The following is a 24,584-nucleotide window of genomic DNA, read 5'->3' as shown; positions in this document are numbered from 1 at the left end:
GGCTGGAAACTGGAGCACTTTGCTTTCGTGTTGGAGATTAGGAGTGATGCTACGCAGGCGGAGGGAAGGCGTGACGAACCAAACCACTACTACCATGTTTTGGACAATTTCTCTTTTTTTTCCCCTGCTGCCTCCGGTCAGTCAGCAGGAGGTCATTACTTAATACAGTAGAATTAAATTGAGACAAAAACAGACGCGAGATAGACAAAAACACCGAGCTAGACTCTGTGTGCAAACACTGTTTTCATACTCGGCTTTTAAATTATGACATTAATGTGCCCAAGTAAAGTTTGGGTAGGTGCAGAAACAGCAATTTGAAGGTTGTAGGTTTTTACTGTCGGCCTCAGTGACGCGCAGCAAGAGTGAAAAACACTGCGAGGAGGATCAATCTGTCACAAAGTGAGAGGAAACAAACCACAAAAACCACAACTGGGTGAAAAACACCAAATTTACCATCGAGGGCCTGAAACAAAGAGGAGTCACATGTGTCATTAGTTTGAAGAAAAGTTAGAGGAAGGAAAGAGGAAGTGAGTAAGTTCATCCATCTAATTACAATCCGGCTTCATGGATTCCTCTACTGCCGAAATGATGATGCTGATGACCACCGTGTGATGTCAGCAGGAGGGCTGAACTTTATTTAAAAAGCCGTTCGGACGTTCACAAGCATGTAGAGAGTTCAGAGACTCTCCAGAGGAGCTTCTTCTCTTCAGAGGAACGCAACGTGCGACCAGAGGACGCTTTTATTTTATTTTTAAACTCTTTAGTGGATTCATAAAAGTCAGAAGAAGCCAGGAGCTCAGACGCAGGTGAGCTCTTTTATTTGTGTTGGTCTAAACTGGGAGGAAGAGCTGGTGTCTTTGACACTTATGCAAAACATTTATATACATTTTAGAATTTTGAATTAAAACTAAGTTTCTGGTATCAGAAACCAGGACCTGGAAACCAGTTTGCTCAGGTTTCAAAGGGTTAACCCTGTAACAGTCACACTAAGAAATGCCTTTGCAAAACGTTTTGCAACATTATAGACAATAGAATTGGTGATTTCTCAAAATGTTGAGACGAGAGATTTTTTAATTTTAATTTATTCATTTTCCATTTCGGTACATTTTCCCGTCTTCCTGAGGTGCTCTCCTGACTGCAAAAGTGTTTTTGTACAGAGATGTGAAGGGATGACGTATTTTTGTAGGCCAGCCGGGAAGTTAGCGTCGCACTGGTTCCTTCGTTGAAAAACCTTATGGGGTTTTCAATTATCACCAAAAATAAGCTCTGTGACGGACACAAGTTTATGATACTTACACGTTTTGTTCAGCGCGATAATCTTCACAGATGAACATCACGACTTAAAGGTCGAATCGTTAACTTCTGATTTGATTTAGCGCTTAATTTTCTACAAAACTGTTAACGTGACCTGATCTAGCTAATGTTCATGGCTACGTCTCGCATCCTTTTTCAAAAACGAGTGAAAAAGTGTGATGACCTCGAACGTACCTGACAAACGCTGTAGCCCGATTTAGCCGCTTGTTAGCAACCGCCTTTTTTAAGACGTGTTTAACCTTAAAAGTTCAAAAATTGGGTTCATACGGACAATTTTTATGTTGCAGAACAGAAATATCTTTAGCCTGTGTTAACCACAGACCTAATTTAAGACACTACCAAAAAAAACAGAGGCTTTGAGACGAGGGGACCGGAAATGCAAAGATGCTAACGGACTTTAGGACGCGGGGTAGCAGCTTGTTTAGTTTGATTTCCTCATTTCGAAACTAAAACACGTAAGCTGTCAAGTTCACAGAACGCCCCAAATACTTCCAGCACTGTGTTGCTGTTTTGTTTGTTTGTAGTTGTTTGTTTGTTTGTTTGTTTGTGGGGTGCTTGTTTAGAGCTTAGTTTTTCGTTACCTTGTTAGCTTTTATTATCTCTCATTGGCTATAATTATATTTGTATGCCGTAAAACAACTTAATTTATAATCGCTGAACTGAAGCAGTATGCATGTTAAGGGTGTTTCCAACACTCACAGTGAGTGATGTTTTGTTCACATCGCAAAATGCGCTTTTTTTTTCCATTTAGCTATTGACAAATACTGACAAAAACATTTCAGCCCGTCTTTGATAAATATAAAACACACAAAAAGGACATTTTGGGGCTTTTATTGGTCTAAAAATCTTTCTAAGAGTCACTGCTAAACATCTCCAACGTCTCATTTTAAAGGCTAATCAAATCATAAGCCTAAACCCATAAAGACCGCCTCAGATGACAACTGTTTAGCAAGTCAAAACTGCTCTAAACCACTTTCTGTCCCTCTCCATACTCTAATCCAGTTAGCTGGCAGCGCAGCGTTAACCATAATCAGGTCTAATTGAGCGCAGGGACGTGATTGCCTCGGTGGGATCCAACAGTGACACACCAGCAGATTATGAACACACATCTGGTGACATCTGTAAAAGACAGACAGACAGAGACAGACTGCAGGCGCCGTTCACTTTCCTCTGAATGCCGTCGGTTGTTCGGTGCTGGAGCTTCATGCTGCGCGAACATACAGCATGCAGAGAAAAGTTCGTCTGCCAAAAGGCTGCAGGAGTGACTTTTCAGCTTAGCGCTGCTGCTCCATTTAAGTTATGCTGACGTACGATATCTTATTTATAACTCACTAACTTTAGATCACCAAAAACAGATTCCTGACAGTTGAAACTAAATATTTTTATTTACTGTAACTCAGATGAGCTTTGTTTACTTTGCCCTTCAGTTTCTTTGTCAGCTTTTCCATTATTTTTTAGGGCACACGCGTTAATGTCTTAATGAATAACAAACCATTAAACAAAGGGAAAAGTTAGGTAACATGATTAAAATACATTAAAAAAAAGATATATTTTCACTTAAATGTGCTCAAAACAACATTCAAAGTTACAAAAATTGTTTTCTTCACATTTGGCAAAACACTTTAAACTTCAATAATTAAGTCAAAAAAGCTATAGTACTGATTATTAAATTGTAAATTCAGTTAACAACAAAATGTGATTATATGTAATATTTAATAATTAATTCAGCTCTAATTCTGCATACAGTTTAAGTTCCTATGCAAAACATATTATCTTTTTCAGTCATTTTCTTCTTTTTTCTTGTAACTTTTTACTCATTTCTTGCTCATTTTTGAGCTGTGTTTTTTAATTGCTTTGAAAGAAATCAGACCAGTTTGCTTAGGTTTCAAAGGGTTAACCCTGTAACAGTCACACTAAGAAATGCCTTTGCAAAAAAATGTGCAACATTACAGACAATAGTATATGTTAACAAAATGCATCGATTTATGAGAAAAAAAAAATCAATTTTGCCAGGATAATGCATTGTTAAAAAAAAGTGCAAAAATCAATGTAATACAATAGAAATCAGAAAATAAAAGTAACTTCATACAATGGGCATATATAAAATTAACAAAAATAGATACAAATTAAAAGGAATTGAGTATAAAAAAAACTATATAAAATATATAGTAAAAAACAAATGGTCAAATTTCATAAGATAAACAAACAAAATAAATATAAAAATAAAAACAAATAATAATGAATGTAATAACAAAATCTGGGAAAAAAAAGTCAATTTAATATAATAAAAATATTACAGTGTAATCAAAATCCTAAAATGCATCGTATAAAAACATCTCTGTAAATAAATAAATAAAATTGGATTTTAAAGTTGCTAGTAAAGCAGTTTCTTTGTAAAAATGTCAACCATGCAATTACAATGCCTGTTAAAGGGTTAAATCAAACAAATGTATATTACATGCTCTCACTGTCTGGTTTGTTTGTTTATTGTTTATTCACAGTCGATAAAAATGTAAATACCAACATGAAGTCAAATTAAACAAGTTTACAAACATAAATGTCATCCTGCAACTTCACTCTAATCTAAAACTTTAGAAAAGTATAATAATAATAAAAATACAATACATGAAGACAAATGGCATGTGTATGAAGTGACCCTATATGGGGTCCCAAACCCAAGCTTGTGCCTCTGTGCCTCTGCGGGCTGCACTCTTCATATTATGTCAGATGGTCACAGGGTCAGGCTGGGTAGCGAAAAAAACCTCCGGAAATGTCTGCTGCAGCCTTCAGCGTGCAGCGAACAACTCCAGAGAATTACTATTTGTGGTTGCACAGCGGCGGTGCAGCATGTGTTCCTGTGGTGGGCGTGTGTTGTATAATGTGAATGAGAGTAAAACAAGAGGGAGGGAGAAATACTGGGGGTTTTTACTTCACGGCGTTAAGAAAGAAAAAAAAACGTACATTCCTAAATTCCTCCGTTAAAATATGTCACCACGGAGCGAAGCCAGGGCCGCAGAGAGAGAGGAGGAGGAGGAGGAGGGTCGAAGGTAAGCCAGAGGTTAGAAATGAGCGAGGGGAAGGCCACCCCTGAGAGGAGACGTCTCATGGTCTCTTCATCATCCCTCAATCATCATCATCCATCACCCTCCACTCCTCCCCCTCGCCTCACTTTTCCATCATCCCTCACCCCGAGAACTCCTCCGTGATTTACAGCAAGTCACTCAGCCGCTGCAAAAAACTGCCATCACGTCTATTAAATGGAGTCTGAGGTCACTTGTGTAAATTTGCCTCACATTGAGCAGGGAGCACAACCACTTATTTTATCCCTTAAAAGCCCCTTAAACTTGTCATATCCATGTTAAGGTGGAATAGTCGCAGAATAATAAACTTTAATGGGTAAAACCATTTCATTTGTTGTGCAACCTTAAATGATTTTACGACTAAATCTGCTCTTATATAAGATTACAGGAGCGACACCCACCAGTGCTTTTAGTATTCTCCCCATAAATGTGAAAATTTAACTGTCAGACTCTTTTCATTAATTTAAAAATAAACTTTTCTGTAGTTATTTAACTGCTCCGAATGTAGAGACACTATTTTTTTTTACATTATGCACTTTGCTGTTCAATGTACATGAATTTTCACCGATTTTTTAAATATATCTATAATTTTCATATTAACGTCCTAACAGCTTGTGAATTCTCTGCTGAGTGACACGAATTTTATAAATATATTAATTTTGCAAATTAAGGGACACTTGAGTCATCAAATCAAGAGATTTAAGTGTTCCTGTTTTTTCTGTCTTGAACAAATTAGTCTTTGCAATTGATGACTAACACATAATCTGTTTCAAATTAATTCAAATTCAACCCACAAGATGTTCGAGTTCATGGAGTCTGCACCGCCTCGTGTTGCTGTGAAACAGTTTGCATTTTACAAAAATCACAGAGAGTTTCATCTGGATTTATGATTTTTGATTTATTTTCCGATATTCTTCACCAATTTCAGAATCTATGTTTTTCATTTCAGTTGGTAAATTAGTAAAAATCAATGAAAGTTTTGGAAAAGTCATAACATTTTTTGGTCAGAGATAAAGTTGTTACAGTAGTCTTCTGTAAATAACGTTGTACGTAATGCAACATAAATGTATTTTCTGTTGTTGTCGACGTAACATTAATATGCATCCGTGTCACATTTTGTTGACCAAAACGTACGTTTCTTCATTGTGTCCTTTACCATAACTGCAGTATTGCTCTTGGTATCAGAAAAGCTCTATCTTAAATATTAAATTGCAGTTTGTAAATATTGCAGTTTGCACAGCTCCTGCAGCTGCGCTTTATTTGGAATGATAATTTCAGACCAAACCTTTAATTTTTCAACACATTCAGGTTTGAATTTTCTGTGTGTCCTGATTATGGGACGTTGACGATATTTTAAGGATGTTTACTAGTAAAAGTATTCTCCAAATTTAATGCACATTCCTAATTTCTGCCATATTAAACAGCATCAGAGCTTTTATCTTCTTTATTTTAAAGTGACAGTAGCCAAAAATTATTTTAATTATCGATTTACAGGCCAATTATTTTCTAGATATAAAAGAAAAAACTCTAAAAAGTGTCCATCACATGTCCCAAGAGTCCAAGATGATGTCTTTGGACATCTTGTTTTGTCCAATCAACAAGAACAAATACTCATATTAGTGAAGCAAAAAGAATTTTAATCAGTCAAGAAAATATTTGATCATATAATATTAATTAAAATCTTTATTTGTACAGCGACTTTCATACAAGAAATGCAGCTCACCGTGCTTTACAATGACGAAATTACATGCACCAAGTGCTTCACATCTAAAGACATAGAAGACATAACAAAACCCGCAATTAAAAATAAAATAAAATCGGAATTTATTAATTAGAAGTCTCATATTTCCAGCTCCAATGTAAAGATTTTGATCCAATTTTTCCCATTTTCTCTTGAATCTTCTGTGTGATGAGTTACTGCTAATTTGTTAGTGGAAGCAGTGACCTGACGGGGTTAACGTCCTATCAGTGAAGGTGTTGGAGGCCTCAGGACGGAGCGGGTGGCGAGCCCGGACCACTGATGGGGGTGCAGGACGCTAACAGTACGAGCCTTTGTGAGGAGAATTGTTTTTAAAAGGAGAGGCAGGAGAGGCGGGGGGTGCGGTCGCAAAGATTAAAAGCGGACATTTGTTTTGTGTATGTCGTGCTCTGCCAAGACGCAGCAATTTTCTATGAATCTAAAACAGCTTTCCTGGCTCGGACCCCACATGCTGCCCGCTGCCAGGAAAAGAGCTTTTTTTTTCTCGTACCTGTTTACGTGCAGGTAAAGCAGCTTTCACAGAAGCACATGAGATCTTTCTTTCCAAGCTGCACATGAGGAGGTGGGAGGGACGACGACAGGTAGTCTTTCCCACCGCTGATCCCCGACACTCCTCCTTTTGTTCCAGTGTTTAAAAAAAAAAATCTGCCTGGACTTTGTGTTCCTGAATCCACTCCAACCAGAGGAGCTCATAAACTGGAAGGAACTTGACTAATTTGCAGACAAACTGGGGGGAAAGTACTCCCATGATTCTCCCTGGCACCAATCATTCACCATCAAAATGTAGAATTTTTTATTTAATTTTTTTTTTTTTTTACACGCTAAACGATGAATTGGAAAGGAACAATGGATTCTGTTTATGATCACTAATGAATGAAAAGAGCAGCAGAAAAGGTTTGTTGCATCACCACATCCAGACCTCATGTTGGCAGCCTGCTTTTGAACAAATAATGTGTTCATTGTGTTGCTCTTCATGCTCATACACTGACCTTTTACAGTGGAGCTGCTATTTCTGGGTAAAAATCAAGGACGCATCAATAGACCACAGTCGCCAGGCCCGAATGTTTGAGATAATTGAGTAAATTGAAAACACAGTCCAACTCGACTCAGCCGGTCGACTCAGTGTTGAGTCAGAGTACATACTGTAGGGAAGCCCTGATAAATATCTATATCCACACTCTACGTATAGGATTTCCCCCCCAGAGGAAAATTCGTCACTGCCGCCCGTCTCAAAACCCCCGGAGGCAGCTGCTTGTAACGTTAGTTAAACATTTTGGAAGTGCACGGTGGGCTAACTCGGCCTTTCATGATGCTCTTTACGCTCCGTGTGTCCACGGGAGGTTAGCTGCAGCGCCGATTAAAGTTGTCCCAAAACAAACCAACGCAGTGTGGGCATGTGTCTCCACTCCAGAGGTGTTAAGCCTCTCGGAGACATTAGCGGGACTTTAGACACAATTTTGTCCGATGAGCTCCAGTACGTCTTTAACAACACATTCGTTTGATTTAACACCATCAGGGTTCCCACGGATCCTTAAAAAGTCAGCCTAAGGCTTTTAGTGACATTAAAATGAGAGAAAATGCAGAGAAACTGGTGTCTCATGAGGCTGTTCTCAAAGGAATTTGTCAAATCGCTTTTGCAGTGCTTTCAGCGTAAGATCCTGACACCAAAAGCCACTTTTTGTGTCTGCATGATACGCCGCTGGAAGTTTTCAGTTGACATGAACGGACAAAAACGTTTATGGTGCTATTATACTCCGCCGGACAGCACCTGCCATGGCAGCGTGATATGCAGACATCGATCGACATCAGTTGAGAACGTGGCCTGTTGAGTCTGCATGATACGGTGTTAGGTTGAAATGCTGCAGATGATGACGTATTATAAAGACAGGGCAGGCAATGGATCCTGACTATCCATGCCAGCACGTGGTATTTTTGACATTGGTTGCCAATTGTTTTTGTTGTCTAAATATAATCACGTGGAGCGTAATCCCACCATGTGCTTGTGTTGACATCACAGTAGTGGAAAGTCAATAGCAGACGCAGGAGGATACCTAGGGCGTAATATGTAGACATGAAAGTTCACTGCAAAGCAGCAGTATGTGATGACTTGGGATGAGACGTGTTGGACTCACTTAGTGAGTTAGTTAATTCTTTTAATCCTTGGCAGTTTTTGTGTACTTTTAGCATGTTTTACCTATAAACATGTTACTTTTGATGCTGTGGGTGTTAGTGCTTTAGTCTAGTGTAAAACCAAATAAACCAGCTATTGTTTAACTTGCTCATAATCCAAAAGAAAAGGAAAAATATATGTGAACTGGCTTAAATGTCAGTAACATTAATCACGTCTGCTTTTTCTAAACTTGCTTCAGACCCAGTATTCACATTGTGCAGGAATACAAAAAAAACCTAGAACAATTACACGTAAATCTCAGAATATGTGAAATGCTGATGCCACATGCCTGTGTAAACATTTTTCCCCACAAATGATTTCCACACTGATATTTTGGTGGTCCTGCCTGAGAGATAAGACCCTCTGAGTGTGAGCTGCTGGTTTTCTCTCTCTGAGATCTGGATTTAATTGTCGGAGGCGACAGCTGGAACACATTTCTGATATTTCAACACGTGTCAGTCAGAGCGGTGGAGGGTGAATGGCGCTGCTGCCCGCAGTGTTTGTCTGACTTACTGTTGTTTGCTCTTTAGAACAGACTGAAGGCTCCCATGTGTGGAGGTTAACTCAGGAAACTTGTATGCTTTCCTTAAAGCCACTACGTGTAGATTTCTCTGCGATTATTTGATTATGATCTTTTTTTTTCTCCCAAAATGGGACTTTCCTGATGAAGGCTGGCACAGTCTGCGTGTTGTCGTGTGTTCATGTAACAGCATGCGTTGTTGTGTATCCCAGTGTCTTTTTTGATACCACCAGTAGCAGTCAATAAAGTGCGATTTTTTAAAATTCTTGCACAAAGAGCAATTTAGCACCCTATTTTAGATTAAATTCTTCTGTATTTTGCATTCGGAATCATTTAAATAATTACTGTAAATAAAAAGTCACGTAACTGTTATGACCAGCACAGATGGGTTTCTAGGCAATTTTAAGGTGTTGAATTGAACTTAAACAGTAAACATTGTGACAAATATTCGTTACATTACGCAATATGGAAATTCTGACCCGATGGTGGCACTACAGAGGAAAAGTCAGGAAGTCACCAAAATTTAAAGGATTCATCCTCTGGGGTTCATGAATATCAACAACGAATTTAGTAACGATTAAGCTAGTGGTTATGCGACATTTTGATCTGAATTAGCCTCGATACACTTTGACGAATGTCATGGGTATCCATCACCCAAATTTGATATTTCAGTTTCTCAGTTGTTCATAAAAATTGTTTTGGGTCGAATGTTGAAAAGAGTTTTCTCAAAATAGGCGAAGATTTGACTAAAAAGTGACCATACATTCGCACGTGCTGAAATAGCCGCCCATATTCAACATGCCAAACAGCACCAGAAAAACACTGATTGCTGACGTGAAACTGCTTTATTTGGTGTTTTTAGCAGTTTAAATCACCTGTTTTGTTTGCTTTTTAGAGGACGTGACCTCTGTGGATAATTCGGCTACCGGTAAAAACCTCCTGAACAACGAACATTGTAAGAATTCAAACCAGGAGAAGTTTTAGCTGGTTGCAGTTCAACACAAGGTGTTACTAAATCCTACACACTGCTCCTTTTAAACAAAGCAGACAGGTTACATATTGCCAAATATCACAAATCATGCACTTATGAAAAACCAAACAAACCGCTACACTAGTGTCTCCGAACGAACCTGAGGCAAACCTTCAAACTGACTGTAGTGCCGCTCAGCGCTGCTGCTGGGGGCCAGACAATATAGAAAGACTTCCATTTGTCTTTTCAGTCGTATTTCTGTAATTTGATAACTTTTATGAGGTGCTGAGTGATTGAAATGACGTGACACACATCACATCAGATCTGGTCGAGATCTGATTGAGGAGAAAGTATGCTTCCTATTTAAGGTTAATAAAATGGAAGATTTTAGTTTGACTGTATCTGGTGCTTTTTATAGCAGGAGGCTAATAAATGCAGCTCAGTACGAGAGGTTACATAAGAGCAAACTGAGCCAAAGAGCAGTGACAGTGTTGGTGGTCTGAAGCTGTTTGATCCGAGAGCGGTCCCCACCCTGAGTCACACTGAACATGATCAGATTCCTGTAATCCAACGTAACGATCTGTGTGCAAAATAAAGTGTCAAAGAACAGAAGTTAAAGATGATAACAGCTGATTACAATTAACCGAGATCAGATTTAAGGGTCAGAAGAAGCTGACGTGCAAATGTGAATCATGAACGCTTCACATCATCTGATGTGCAGATGGTAGAAATTTATTTATTTAAAATAATACATTCTGCAGAGGATCGCACGCTGGTATTATCGGCTGATGACAGTAAAGATCGTAGTGTGCTTCAAATGAACGAGGTCGACCACAGAGAATTACTAAAGTTGTAGATTTTATTCTTATTATTGGTTGCAGTTTGCAGAGAAAAAGACCAACCGATAAGATTATTTTTATTCAAAATATATAGCTTTTTATGGAAGACGAAAGCAGCAAATGTTAGCTATAATTTTAATTCGGTTATTGCTTAAATCATAACTCAATAACGTCATAAATTATTAGGAAATACCTTTTTTCAATCACCAACATCTCCAATAATGTTACATTTACAGCGTACCGGTGGCAATACGATTAGATGCCATTGCTGTCCAAAGTTAAAACATGTTAACTTTTTGACAGTCGAACACAGAGAGTTACTAAAATCATTATTTTATTCTGATTTTTTTTGGTTGCTATTGCAGACAGAATATTCAACAGATAAAAATCTACAACTTTTTACGGAAGATGAGAGCAGCAAATGTTATTTTTACTTTCGAATCACTTAAGTCAGAAATTACTAACATCGTAAAGGATAAGGAACTACTTTTTGAATCACGTGTATCGTCCTAAAATGCTGCATTCACATGAATTCAGGCAGACATCAGACGACAAACCAAATTACATTTTAGTGGACGAAAGCAGGACATCACAACAGGATGTTACGAAGCTCCCTAAAACATGGAGAAAACAAAGACGAACGAGAATATTGCTGGACATTACGATAAAAATTACATAAAATAAAAAGCAAAATATTTTTTAATTATATTTGCCATCTGCCTGAACTTCTCATGTGACAAATACTTGAAACAGCGTTCGTGTAAAGTTTCTCCTGTGTGGATGTTTTCAGTTTTGGTATTTTGAAGCTGCGTGTCCGTGCGAATCTTGACTGATGGCGGTCTCAGGGTTCAGACATCCGCTCAGTTATAGTTTCAGCTTCGTGTCCCGAGGCCGAGTGCTGTACCTGAGACAGTCCACCTCCTGACTCTTCAGGTCCGCGGCGGGCGTGTAAAGGCCAGCGATGGCCCCGAGTCACAGATGTGACACCCACTCAAACTGTCTCTGTGCATCAAACCGTAAATACCTCCGAGTCTTTGTGCAGTGATAAAGTCAGCTGCAGATGATGCAACTTTTGGCATTTTCTTTACGCCGCTGTTCTCAATAAGACCCGAGGACACCGAAAACAACTGAAAACAATAAAAATCAATCACTAAAAGTTTGTATGGAAGCCCTGTTTTGCCATTACCAAAGAAAAAAAACATTATTCTGATCCTGAAATTATAAAATACAGATTTTGTTGGAACTTTCTTTTGAAGTCAGACGTGAAAAAAAAAATGCTTTTAAGAGAAACAGATCACATACTTATGAAAAAACAAGTTTCTCTTTTTTGGTCAATTTGAAGCATTTCAATAAGTTTCACTTAAAAGCAGAATTTTACATTTAAAATTTTAAAATCTGGGTGCTAAAAGGAAGCTGGTGAAAAATGCTCCCGGTATTATGAAACCCAAACCACAAACAGTCTGTGTGTACGAAACACTATAATTAAAACACGCATATAATTAATTCTTCACCAAACAATAAATAGATTTCCTGTTGAAATTACACCTTTGACTTCTTTTTATTTGTTGAATTTAGAAATGAGAATAAAAAATATTTCTCAAATTGCTGTAACAGAAAAAAGTATAATTTTATTTTGTTTTTGTGTTTTTTTATCTTTTTTTTTTTACCTTGCAGTGTGATAATAGTATTTTTTATGTAAGTTGCACCTTTATACACAAAATGCTTTTTTTTTTCTTTAAAAATTCCCAAAATTGCACCATTTATCACAGCCAGGAACTGCAAAAACATTGGACTGGATCATTGGATCGTTGGATTTTGAATTCATCATGGTTTGTTAAACAAAACTTCATGACTTTTCCAAAACTTTAGGGGCATTTTCCAAAACTTTTCCAGGCAATTTGTATTTCCATGAATTTTACACATTTTTGTGACTGTACTAACCTTGACATATGGACAAACAGTTTTGGCACTAATCACCCCTCATATATGTTTTCACTGTGGCGTCAGAATCACTTGCAGCTCTTTACTTTTTAACTTTATTGCCACTTCTTTGCTTTTTGTCATCCTCTGTAAATATCCTTGTCTTCATTGATGTCTCTCCTTCATGCGTCTCTTCCTCCGAGCACGAATTAATATTCTTGACACAGAAATATAATAAACTCCAGGCCTCCTGATCAAACGCACACTATTTTTGGCTCTCTCTGACCTCCCAGCTGTGGGTTTGAAGTTTGACTCACTGTGCTCGAGTGCCACCTTCCTGTCGTTTTTCTCCTCTCGCTCTCCGAGTCCTCCTCAGTGAGTCAGTGGGCAGAGACATGATGGAGGCCCTCCTCCTTTGTTAAGAAGTCCTCCCCCTTCCCTTCGCCTCTGACCTTCTCAGGCACTCAGGCAGCATGCAGCAAACGTTCCCATCAGATCGACCTGCAGCAGCAGCAGCGGTGCAGCCTCAGCTTGTCCTGTCCTGCCATCACTCCAACACTCACCTTTAACTGGAGGACACCTGGAGGACTGCGGCTGCTACTGGACTTCTTCTACACTTTTCAGGAGTTTTTAAACTGAGGAACATAAACTTTAAAAAAAAAAAAAACTCTTGGATGTCTTTAAGCTCCTGGGGATTTTCTTTTTCCCCAAGGTGTCATCACCTGGATTGTGTCTCTTGAGACTTTATTGTGGAAAGTTTGAGAAAAGGACTTTAAATTTTTTTTTTTTTTTCCCGTGTGGGACAGACACTGCTGTGGGAAAGTAAGTTTCCCGTTAACTCTTCTCCTCCTCCTCCTCCCCCACATTTGTTTTGGTTTGTTTAATTCCAGCTTTGTTGTGGCTTCATTAGGAATTTGCTCTGAAACATGTTGGACTGGTTTCTGCAGCGACTCGTCTGCACAGTGTGAGGTTAATCATTTCAACAACTGGAGCTCGGAGCGAAAAACTGGCAGACGGATGGTGCATTTTTAAGTTGTTGAGGTGTGAAGAGATGCATCTCCAGCTCGGCTTAAATGATGTGTTTTGTTTCTTTTACAGAAAGATGTTCTGCTCCAGGAGAGTCCTGCAGCAGTGGTGCTTCGCTCTGTTCCTGCTCTGCTCTCCGGTGCCTCACTACGGGCGGCCGATTGATGCCCTGAGCAACAGAATGTAAGTTTTGCACATTTTTCACTTAAGTACACCCAGTTTTTCCTCAATAGGAATTAAAAAAGCACAGAAAAATGAATAAACTTCCAGATAATCTTTTTTTTAACTTATATCTGCACTTTGCACTACAGGCAAATGATGCCCTGAGCAACACAATGTAAATTTTGCACATTTTTAACATAAACACCATTATTTTTTTCCTTAGATGAGAATTTAAAAAACACAGAAAAAGGGATAAACTTACAGATAATCTTTTTTTTTCATTATTTACACTTTGCGTTTACCTCCAGCCCCCCACCCTCGACACGGTGGGCGAGCAGAGGCTGGAAAATGTGTTCATTTGTGAAACGTGCCGGCAGCTGTTTAGTTTAGTCGCCCACCTGTGTGTTTACCTAAAGCAGAAACCGTCTCTAGTGCGATAAACTCCCAGCAGCCCCGGCTGAAAACGCCCAGGACTTTTAGGGTTTTGCTCCTCTTTTTCTGACACTTTTGAGGGACTTTCTAACACTCTCTCCCTGTTGGTGTCCATCCCCGGACAAACACTGAGTCTTTTCGAACGGAGGGAAATGAATAATGCTGATGTTCGACTCGGCCGTGGACCAAACCAAACCTGCTGCTCCTGCTGAGGTTGTTTGATGCCAAACAGAATAAATGTTCTTTCAAGTTGTGAAGCCGGAGCGCTTAAACGAGAGCTTTTTGGAAAGATTAAATCTCCGAGACGGTTTTTGGATGTGATCTGAAACAGTGGGGAGATGCTCAGCGTAAGGAAACATCTGAAATGCATTTCGGTGGCGGCAGTTTGAGAGTCTTTAGGTTCGGAGTCGTACGGGGTTTGCGTTAACGGGCTCCAGCGGTTTCCGCCCTCGGGGACCGGAGAGCGTGTGGGGCCTGTTATGCTGATGTCAGGGGAAATGGAGCTACACCCGGCGTGTGATATGCACTTAATAGGATTTCAGGACGAGGGTTAACGCCACCTGAGTGGAAAGGAAAACACGGACGCGATGAAAAGCGCGAGGTAGAAATCACACAGCGGTGGAAGCTGGCGACCTCTGACCTCTCTCATCTGCTGCTGCGTCCTTCGATCAGATGTTTGTAGGCGTTCAGAGACCAGACGTAACTCGAATTTGGCACAGAGAGATTTTAATGTTTGAGCAGTGGTCACAAAGTCTAGAGCTCACACACTTTTTGGTCAAAATCCAGTCGACACATGAGCTGTGAATCATCTGTTTTTTAATCGAATAGAGTGGATTCAGATGCGAGAATTTTATTAATTGTTCATCATTTTAAAGTAAAAATACCAAATATTTGATGTTTTCAAGTTCTGAAACATAACAGTTCACCTCTTTTCTTAATGACACACCACAGAAGAGTGAATATTTGAGTTTTTAACAAAACATTTGAAGATGTCACCTTGTTATGGACATTTTCCACAGTTTTCTGATGTTTTATTGAACGTTGAATCAAGACTGCATCAAATCTTCGTGAGGTTTCGGAGATTAGATGTACCTTGAATTTGGCACAGAAAGATCTTGACGTCATCTTGGCTCACAAACTTTTGGGGGCAAAATCGAATCAACTCATGTGCTGGGAATCATCTAAAGTGTTTCTGTTACTAACTGAGCTGCAATGATTAGTAGAGTTTTTGACTTGAAGACTGAAATTTGGACATTTAACTAACGGTTTGTCATTTTTAGAGTAAAAAAAAAATGAGTATGTGGGAATTTGATTTTATCCTTGGTCTCACATCACAGAAAATTAAATTTTGGGGTTTTTTTTTACCGTTTGAAAGAGATATCTGAAGACATCACCTTACTATGGACATTTCCCACCATTTCTGATGTTTTATTGATCAATTAAAATAGAAGTGATAATCAAGAGAACAGTTACAGTTCTGTTTCGATTTTGAAACCTCTACGAAAATAATCGTTTTTCTTCAAAATTCAAAATGGCATGTTTCAATGTACCTTTTGGGGTCAAAATTCAGTCAACACATGATCAGGGAATCATCAGAGTTTCAAATTCTAATAAAGTTGTAATAATTAGTCCCATTTTTTGACTGGTAGACTAAAAACGACAAACGAATGATCGAATGTCCAAAGTTCAAAGTAAAAACACAAAATATTCGATTTTTGGGGGGGGTGGGGGGTGAAAAATGAGAATTTTCCTCTTTTCTTGGTCACATCAAAGTAAATTGAATATTTTGGGGGTTTTGACTTTTGGTGAAAATCCAAAGACACCTTGCTATAGACATTTTTCACATTTTTCCAATGTTTTATTGATTGATTAATCAAGAAAATAATTGGCAGATTGACCTGACATTAATCGTTTTTTTGCACCTACACACTGATTTCGATTTCAAAACTTTGACAAACAAATACGATTTTCTTTGAAACTTTTTTCACATCATTTCGTCATTTCACAAAAGAAGCCAAAATTCTCAAAAATTTAACACAAGCAGCTGTTTACCTCAATGAAAACATCTAAAATTGTTCAAATTTTAGTTTAAATCAGAAAAAGAAGTGATTTTGGATCTGATCAGACGTACGGTACTTGCTTTCGGAAATGTTTCATTTAGAGGCTCTACTTTATCACAGGCTGCTCGTTTCTGTGATTTCTCGTCTCTAAAGTTTATTTTTATAGTTTAAGAAGCCCAAATGTTTCTGTATTTATTTCACATTAAATAAAACGAGATTAGAGGAATTGTATTATTATTATTGTACGTTGTGATCAGACAGCTCACCTCAGAGTCGTGCATCATCCTAGTTCTCCCTGAAAAGAGGTCAGGGGTCGATGTTTGAGGCCTCGGGAGTCGAACCAGCAAACATTTGACCGCGAGCCAAACGCTGGGAAATGACACTGCTGGTTTTAGGAAGCACGTTCCTTCTTTCCTTCACCTCCCACAGAGACAAACAATTAACATCAGGTAGGAGCGTTGGAGCGCTGCCGACTCAGGATGTATCAGGGCCGCTTTCCTGCTCTCTCCTCGGCTGGAAACTGTTTGATGTCTTTATTAAAGGTAAAAACAGAACCAGATCGCCTTTCAAAGACGCTGTATTCCCAGGGAGAGCGTTTTTTTCTCTCTTAAAGGCCCAAATTTACAGGAAATATCTGTATGCATATAAACAAAAGCTGCTCTCTGGGGCTCCCTGTGTGTTTGGGAGGTGAGTTTTGTTCGGATATTTTCATTACTCAGCAGAAAAATACACTTTCGCTTTGGGGGAGTTGCACAAGAGAAAGAGAATTTTTCTTTGTGGTTTCGTTAATCTTTGCTTCCCGTGTCTCTGCTGTGAAACCTTAAAACTGAGTCATTTCAGTGAAGTTCTGCAGAGTTTCACGCCCTCCAGATGAAGGTGGAGGAGTGCATCATGGGAAACTCTGACAGCCGTAATCGGCCGCCGGTATCTCCCATTGAAGCCGGCGTGTTTGTGTGCTCAGACACCTGAAGTGTTTGGCCGGCGGTGGTGCTCGGTGGTTCCCAGGCTTCGAGCCGTGCCCTCTGCCTCTCTGTTTTTGTAAGAGTTAGGACTCTGAGTAACGAGACACCGCGGCAAAGCAAAGCCCGAATCCTTGTGCTGCTGCGACTGTATCTGGAAAGATAACAGGTCGTCCCATCTGGTCAGAATCAGAGCCGATGGAGAGCTCCTCTTCTTCTGTTGAGTCATCTCTTCTTCTTCTGTCACGCCTTAAGTTGTTTTAATCAAAGTCTGAGCTGTTACTGCGTCTGCAAACACGCAGGTCGATGCATATCTGCAGTCCTGTTTCTGAAATCAACGCAATCCTGCAGATAGAAAACAGACACTTTTGTCCAACAGGCAATCACGACATTCGTGATATCTCAAAAACGCAGCAAATTTCAGTGAATTTTGGTGTGAAGTTCAGCCAAGGGCTGAGTGTTTTCTGTAGTTTTCTGTGCAGGCAGCACCACCATGTGGTACAGGTGCCACCATGCCGCCACATCATTTAAAATCCCTGCTGAAGACTTTATTTTATAAAAAGCATTTATGAATATTTAATATGTTTCTGTTGCTGGGATTTATCATCCCTCAACAGCCATCAAACACTGATTTTTATACTTTTTTTTAAAAAAAAATCCCCATTATAAATATATGATCACTGTGTTGTTTGCATTTTATCTTGTTGTTGTTTTTGCTGCCTTGTTTTTATATGTTGCTTTTCTGGAGGCACTTTGTAACCTTGTTAAAGGAGCTACATTAATTACATTTATTATTATTATTTATGTGTCCTCTTTGTGTCAGGAGTTAGAACCACAGGTTCAAATCCTGCTGTGGAGGACTCAATAGTTTTATTCAGTTTCAACTTCAGTCAGGGTTCCCACGGTCATGGAAAACTTGGGAAAGTCATGGAATTTCACAATCATATATTCCAGGCCTGCAAAAATTATGGAATTGGTAAAAAAGTACTGAGAGTTTAGAAAAGTCGTGGAATTTAGTTGTTTGTAAGGAGATTATCACATTAATCTTCCCTGGATTACCTTCCATGAAATCCAACATATCAGCAATTTTAATTTCTGTAGCTGTTGATGTTACGTAAATCTGCGTCAGTGTGACGTTTCTTCATTTTCTCCCGTCTTTAACTTCATGCCAGCTGAACTTGTGTACAAACAGACTATTAAAATGTGGGAAGTGGTAAAAAACCAATAATTATGAGTCCTCAAAGAGTCATGTTAAAGTTTTGAAATACTATCCATGAAAATGTGTGTGAACCCTGATTATTGTGGTCTCACAAACCATTAACTCCCACTGATCTGACCCCTTTTCCACATGTAGATTGAGCTATGAAAAAATGATACACAATTTCAGTGATGTTTGGTGGTTGGTTTGCTTTTTTTATGCAGACAGCGTCACCATACAGATGTCTGAAGTTATGTTTTGTCATCTGAACAGTTTTGACACCTTTTTTCCCCCTAAAAAGCCTGGGTTTGCTTTGTTACGCCCTATTGGTCCAAACCTGACTGGGTGTGGCTACAGCTGCATACATGGCTCCATAGCTCAGGGGTTAGAGCACTGGTCTTGTAAACCAGGGGTCGTGAGTTCAAATCTCGCTGGGGCCTTCCCTCATTTTCTGAGTTACTCCAATAGAGGTCAGGGTTAGTGCCGAGTCAGCAAAAAATGCATGTCAAAGTCTCGTCACTGTGCAGCGTTTCACGTATGGATAGCGCCATAGCAACATACATTAGAAATACATGATTTCTCAGAGCTGCTGTTGAAAATTTCAACCATGAGTGGAGAAACACATGTTGGTTTTACGTGCAGATATTACGAGATTTGAAGAGCCAATTTTCACCAGATTTGGCACATGAACATTTTATAGCAGAATGTCTCTGATTATGAGAGATGGTTACTTTAATTTTTTTCTTGATATTCACACATGTAAATATTTAGTCAGGGTTTGCACAGTCATGAAATCCCCTGGAAAAGTTTCCGAAAACTGAATATAACCCAAAAGTTGTGTCTGAAGAGAGAAAATTTGAGAATTCAACAATAACTTCAGTTTTAACAGTTTCTGGCTGTGAAAAATTGTCAATTTTAGTGATTTTTTAACAAATGCTTTTGAATGCATTAAAAAAATAACCCAAAATTATTTGATCCTTTAAAAATCTCAAAAATTAAAAAAAAAAATAATAATAATTTAAAAGTTGTCTAAAATATTTCTTCAAAAATAGCTACAAAAATATTTTTGAAAAAAAGGCTTTTTTTCTTTTAAAACAAAAACTTTCAAAGAAAACATGCCTTCAAAAACCCGGGGCATTTTTTTAAATTGGCAGTAAAACACATGCAAAAAATACAGCAATTTAAAGCTGTATGTCTGTCTGCTAAAGTCACATTTGAATGAAACTCTTGTACAATTTAAGTTATTATAGGATTATCAGTGGGTGGCCCTGTTGCAATGTGAATATCTCCCTTGAATATTTGCAGAAATTGGTATTCTCTGAAATGAGTTTGCTCTCTGACTGCCCTGAAATCATTTTCATGTGAATTTCCCAAAAAAAAAGAGAAAGACTTGAACTCTGCTGTGATTTCTGGAGTGTTTGTGGCACCGTTATTTCATCCCTCGGGCTCTGAGTGCCACAAATCTGTCGGTTAACATCCATTTTAATCAAAAGTGAAGCGCCAAAGGTTTAGCCACGGTCGTATTAATGAATAATTAAAAGGAAAACTGGCATTTTCCTGTGAAAAGAAACAGAAGAGAGACCTCATGGTGCAGGGCGGACATCTTTGGTATCAGTTTTAACAACCTCAGCTCCTGCGGTTCGATGAATCATTCGACTGTTTGGATGCAACAAGGAATTTCTTGGAAAACTGCCGCCGTGTTTGGAGCCGTCTCTCGAATTCTTTTACTGTGCTGCTCTCTGCTGGTGAACCCAGAGAACTCCCCAAAAACCTCATCCGTCTGCACACTGTACAGACATTTGTTCCAAGACATTTATGAGAGGTTACAAAATGCCAAAATCTCATTTTTTTAAAAAAAAACTCAATCAAGTGGGATTTTTGTTGCTGTCGTCACTATGGATTTATCTAAAGAAATGGCTCAGAAATTAGCAAGAAGTTAACAATACAAAATAAACTTAAAAAGTATTTCCACAAAAACTCAATTACTAAAAAAATGTAATTCAAGAAAAATATATAATTCTGATAATTAGAAATATAATTCTCTGGATGTTGCTTCTCAAAAAAAAAATCTAACTACTAATTTCTTACACTTTGTGGGACATTGCTTATCAAGTTGCTGGCTGCTTTTTCCCAAGAAGAAATGACCCAAAAATTAGCAAAAAAAAATTGTAAAATGTACAAGAAAATTGCCAGAAAACTAGTTTTATATTTACTTATTTCTTGCAGTTGGCGGGACATTTCTTGCCAAGTTGCTCTTTGTCTTCTCACTTGTTCCTAAAAGAAATCCCACTAATTTGTTTAAAATGGAAGAAAAGTCTAATTCAAACAAAATTCTGTGTGCTGTTTTGCAGAAGACGGTCTGTGACTCACGCCCAGCTGATGCACGACAAAGGCCGGACGCTGCAGGACTTTAAGCGTCGTATGTGGCTGCAGGAGCTTTTGGACGAAGTCCACACGGCGGAGATCCGCGACCTCCCGGCCCGGACCACCGGAGGAGGCGGGAGCAGCAGCGGCGCCGGCGTTGGACTCCCGGGGGTCAGCCTGGGCATCAACCTGAGCACCACCGGCAGCACCCTGCACTCCAAACCTCCCGGAGGAACCAAGAACCTCCCCATCAGCTTCAGGCTGGAGGAGGAGGAGGGCACCAACCTGCCGCAGGAAACCAACAAGTCTCAGACGTACAAAGACGGCGTGCTGAAAGCACCCGGCAAGAAGAAGAAGAAAGGGAGGTCTGGGAAGAGGAGGGAGGGAGAGAAGAGGAAGAGGAGGGCGCGTTCGTTGGGGTGGATTTTGGAGGACGAACCCGGGAGCGGACTCCACCTGGAGTGGAGGTCTCTGCTCGGCCTGCGGAGGGCGCTGCTTTAAAACGCTGTCAGTCTCTGACAAAGGTGAGTTCAGAGGTCAAAGTCTGAGCAAAAACGCGCAGAATGAACATCTGAGGAAAAGTTTGCAGCTTTACGGTCAAAGAAGTTCAGTTTTACCCCAAAAGTTTGACACGATGAGAAAAGACTTTAGGTGTTCGAAACCTTCTCTGCATTACGCTCAAACAAGGACCATAAACATACACTGAAACACCTGCATGTCGGTCTGCACAGTGTAGAAATAAAACGCTCTAACTAAAGCCCTAAACCTCTGATACTAAAACCGCATCAAAACAGATCTTGTTAATCACAAAAACTGCCTGTAAAAGATCCCCCGTACCCCCAACAGAGGACCTACCTAAACCCCTAATGTCCTCAAATCTGAGAAATATGCTCAAATATGTCCTAAAATCCTGGAAACGCACTAAAAGTTCAAGAAATGTCTTAAGATCATAGAATTGTCCTAAAATCCAAAAAATGTTCTAAAATCCTAGAAACATCCTAAAATTTCCAGAAATGTCCTAAAGTCCTAGAAATGGCCCAACGTCCCACAAACGGCCTAAAATCCAATAAAGGGCCTAAAATCCGAGAAACGTCCAAAATCCCAGAAACGTGTATGGGGCTGCTGTGACTCGGCCTCTTGATCTAAACTGACGACCTTTTGGCTGCAAAGAAGAAAATAAATAAACGTTCAGTTTCTCATTGAATGTGATGTATCGTTCTAGAAATTTAAGTCTGGCACGTTTTGCGTCCGATCTGCTCAAATATTGTTCTGGTTACCAGCTAATCCACCATAAACTTACAAATCTTTTTGTTTAAAAAGTGAGAAACCCATTGCTCCGCTGTTACCAATCAAACCTGAAAATGAAATCAGGTTACCAATCCATTAAATATTCATGTAACGTTTTCAAGGGAACCTAATAAACCCTTAAAAGTGGAATTACTGCAAGCTACTATTACATTAACTTAACTAATTCATAATTGATATTAATCAGTGAGAATTTTTTAAAATAATATTATTGTGAAAATGTGTTTGCTGTGAATGTTGATGCCTCACATATAAAATAACCCTTTTCTCCCTCTTTGTTTCTGTGTTTCAGAAACCTACAAACAGTCGGAGTGGACTCCTAAATATTCACGTTACAGTCTTCTGTAAAAGTGATTGTTTGGAAAGAAATTGGAAAATATTTATTGTCTGTAAATATTCTAAATATAGCAGAATAGATAGCAGAATATGATTAAAAAAACTTATTTGATGCTCTGTGAGGCAACAGATTTTAATCTTTGTGAATCCTTGCTTTTTTTTCTTTTTTTATTCCAATTATGTCAGATTTTTTTGCGGTAATTTATTTCGTCTGAATGGTGTATTTATTTTGTAAATGTATCGAGGTGCTGCTGACCTTCTATATTTTTGTACCATAATGCACTTTAGATATATAAATATAAATATATATACCATTAATTTTGTTGACTTGTTTTGTGGTTGATTGAAATGAAGAAAAAAACGACGGTCGTCATTCTGTGTTTTTGTTCAGTCTGATTCTTGACCTCTCGCTCTGTTCAAACGTCCAGTTTTTTTTGTTTCTTTGCTGCTGGATTTTCGGATGTTTTCGGCTTTGATCAAAGCTGTTTGTTGTCTCACTTTTGTGTCGGACCCTCCTGCTGCCTTCAAGTGTGTTTCTTCCACCACCCGCTCTGCTTCTCAATGCCAAAGTTCATATTTGTACATAAATCCAAACACGGCTCGATATTGTTGTTTTTTGGCACTTGCACTGAGATAAACACCCTGTACTGAACAGATTAAACATTTGACAGTATTTTGCTCTCATTCTCCCGTCTCTTTGATGTCACTTTGTCTGAATTTTGGTTATAAAAATAAATTTGTTCATATTGGTAGTAATTTTTAAATAACTTATGATGTTAAATGGCAGAAATATTGTCAAACTCTTTATTTAGGCTGTTCTGTCTGATGGTGTACCCCAAGGTTCTTTCCTGGGTCCTCTTAAATTTCAGATAATATCCTGTAACATCTCATTTAAGCTTCAAAATGTTTAGTTTCGGTTAATTCTTAGACTCTACTTCAACTTAAATGGCAGATAATTTTATAACAATCTGAAATCAAGGGGTGAAATAATAGAATATTTTACTATAAGCTGCATTTAGTGATTTTTTGCCACAAAAGGCCAGAAAAACTTCAAAAATAGCTGACAGTTGCAGATTAATTTTATTTTTTTATACACAAACTAGTAATGGAAAAAAATGCCTTTAAAAAATCAAACAAAATAAATAAAAAATAAAAAAAAAAGAAAGAAAAAGGCCAAATACTTTATTTGAAGAAAAAATGCCAAAACCTTTTCAAGGAAAAAAAAATGCTAAAAGATACTTAAAAATGTTAACAGAAAAAAAAATGCCAAAAATTATAAAAACAGTACAAAACTGTTACATAACTGCTAACAACTACTCATATTTTTGACATCACAATTTAAAATGATAGCAAAAAAGAGATTTCAGGGATAAAAAAAAGGTGCCAGAGTGCATCAAAAAGCAAAAAAGGAGAAACTTAAAAACAAGAAAATTCTCAAGCAAGTTCTGCAGATATAAGGAGCGTCTTTTCCCTGACATGATGTATTTTTGTCCTCCCAGTAGGCAGCAGGGAAACTTTAAATGCCTGTTATGTAACATTTAGACACACATGACGCAGGGATTTGACCTCTTTGGCGTATTCTGGTAAAATAAAGTTTTAGGACCCTCAGACCTAAAGTACCTCCAGTCCACCGTGTTTTCTTCTGTATTTCTGCAGGTTTTCGTCTCTCCTGCAGTCCGTCTGTTTAACGTCTAATCAACATCGGCTGCCCTGCAGGAAACCGTCCTCACAGCCGCCTCTGCAGCAGCTTTTTATTTTTTCTCAAACTTCTGCACATACGGCAGGAAAGAAAATTACAACTTTCCACTCAATAGAGCAAAAGTGTCAACAAATTGCCGTCCCTCATCATAAATTCCATCCAGAATTCAATTAGGGATGATCAACAGCTCCAGGCTGAAGAATGAGGCCAGAGGGACTTGGCTTCTCCGTGTGAACCATTAAAATAATTCCCACCACTGCGGCTTCACAACATGACAAGTTTGGTTTGGCAGCAGGTCGGCGAGCTGAGAGACATCGAGCAGAAAGAGCCGAGCGGTGGAGTCGGTGGTGTTGATGTTGTGATTCAGGCAGCAGCTCAGTGACAATTCTTCAATATCCAACCAAACAAAACAGAAGTGGAGAAAGTGTCTGAGTCAGAGACCTGAAAGAAAAAGAAAAAAATGGGAGAAAA

At 38.7% G+C, this 24,584-nt stretch overlaps 1 protein-coding gene and 1 non-coding gene across 3 annotated transcripts; both read left to right on the top strand.

Moving 5' to 3' along the window:
• Window positions 1-787: 787 nt before the first annotated feature.
• On the top strand, window positions 788-23,087 carry pthlha (parathyroid hormone-like hormone a). Of its 2 annotated transcripts, none has more exons than XM_042511727.2 (4): window positions 788-806; window positions 13,671-13,781; window positions 20,761-21,297; window positions 22,371-23,087. In XM_042511727.2, the coding sequence occupies exons 2-3, from the start codon at window positions 13,675-13,677 to the stop codon at window positions 21,272-21,274; spliced, it is 621 nt and encodes a 206-aa protein (XP_042367661.1). In that variant the 5' UTR covers window positions 788-806; window positions 13,671-13,674; the 3' UTR covers window positions 21,275-21,297; window positions 22,371-23,087. The 2 variants fall into 2 exon arrangements, with proteins under 2 accessions (XP_042367661.1, XP_042367660.1); XM_042511726.2 differs by lacking the exon at window positions 788-806 and adding an exon at window positions 13,018-13,394.
• trnat-ugu (transfer RNA threonine (anticodon UGU)) lies at window positions 18,777-18,849 on the top strand. Its single transcript has one exon. It is a non-coding gene; the product is annotated as a tRNA-Thr (tRNA).
• Window positions 23,088-24,584: the final 1,497 nt, after the last annotated feature.

Source organism: Plectropomus leopardus, chromosome 22 (genome assembly GCF_026936395.1).
Source record: "Plectropomus leopardus strain MGB_pleo_1.0 chromosome 22, ASM2693639v1, whole genome shotgun sequence".
In the NCBI taxonomy this organism is placed as follows: Eukaryota; Metazoa; Chordata; class Actinopteri; order Perciformes; family Serranidae; genus Plectropomus; species Plectropomus leopardus.
Note: the sequence above shows the minus strand (reverse complement) of the source record. Positions and strands in the feature narration are given on the sequence as shown.

Excerpts from the sequence above, each read along its gene's own strand:
- pthlha (XM_042511727.2), top strand. The coding sequence starts at position 13,675 with ATGTTCTGCTCCAGGAGAGTCCTGCAGCAGTGGTGCTTCGCTCTGTTC. Across the intron at positions 13,782-20,760 it reads GATGCCCTGAGCAACAGAAT|AAGACGGTCTGTGACTCACG; the intron begins GTAAGTTTTGCA and ends GCTGTTTTGCAG.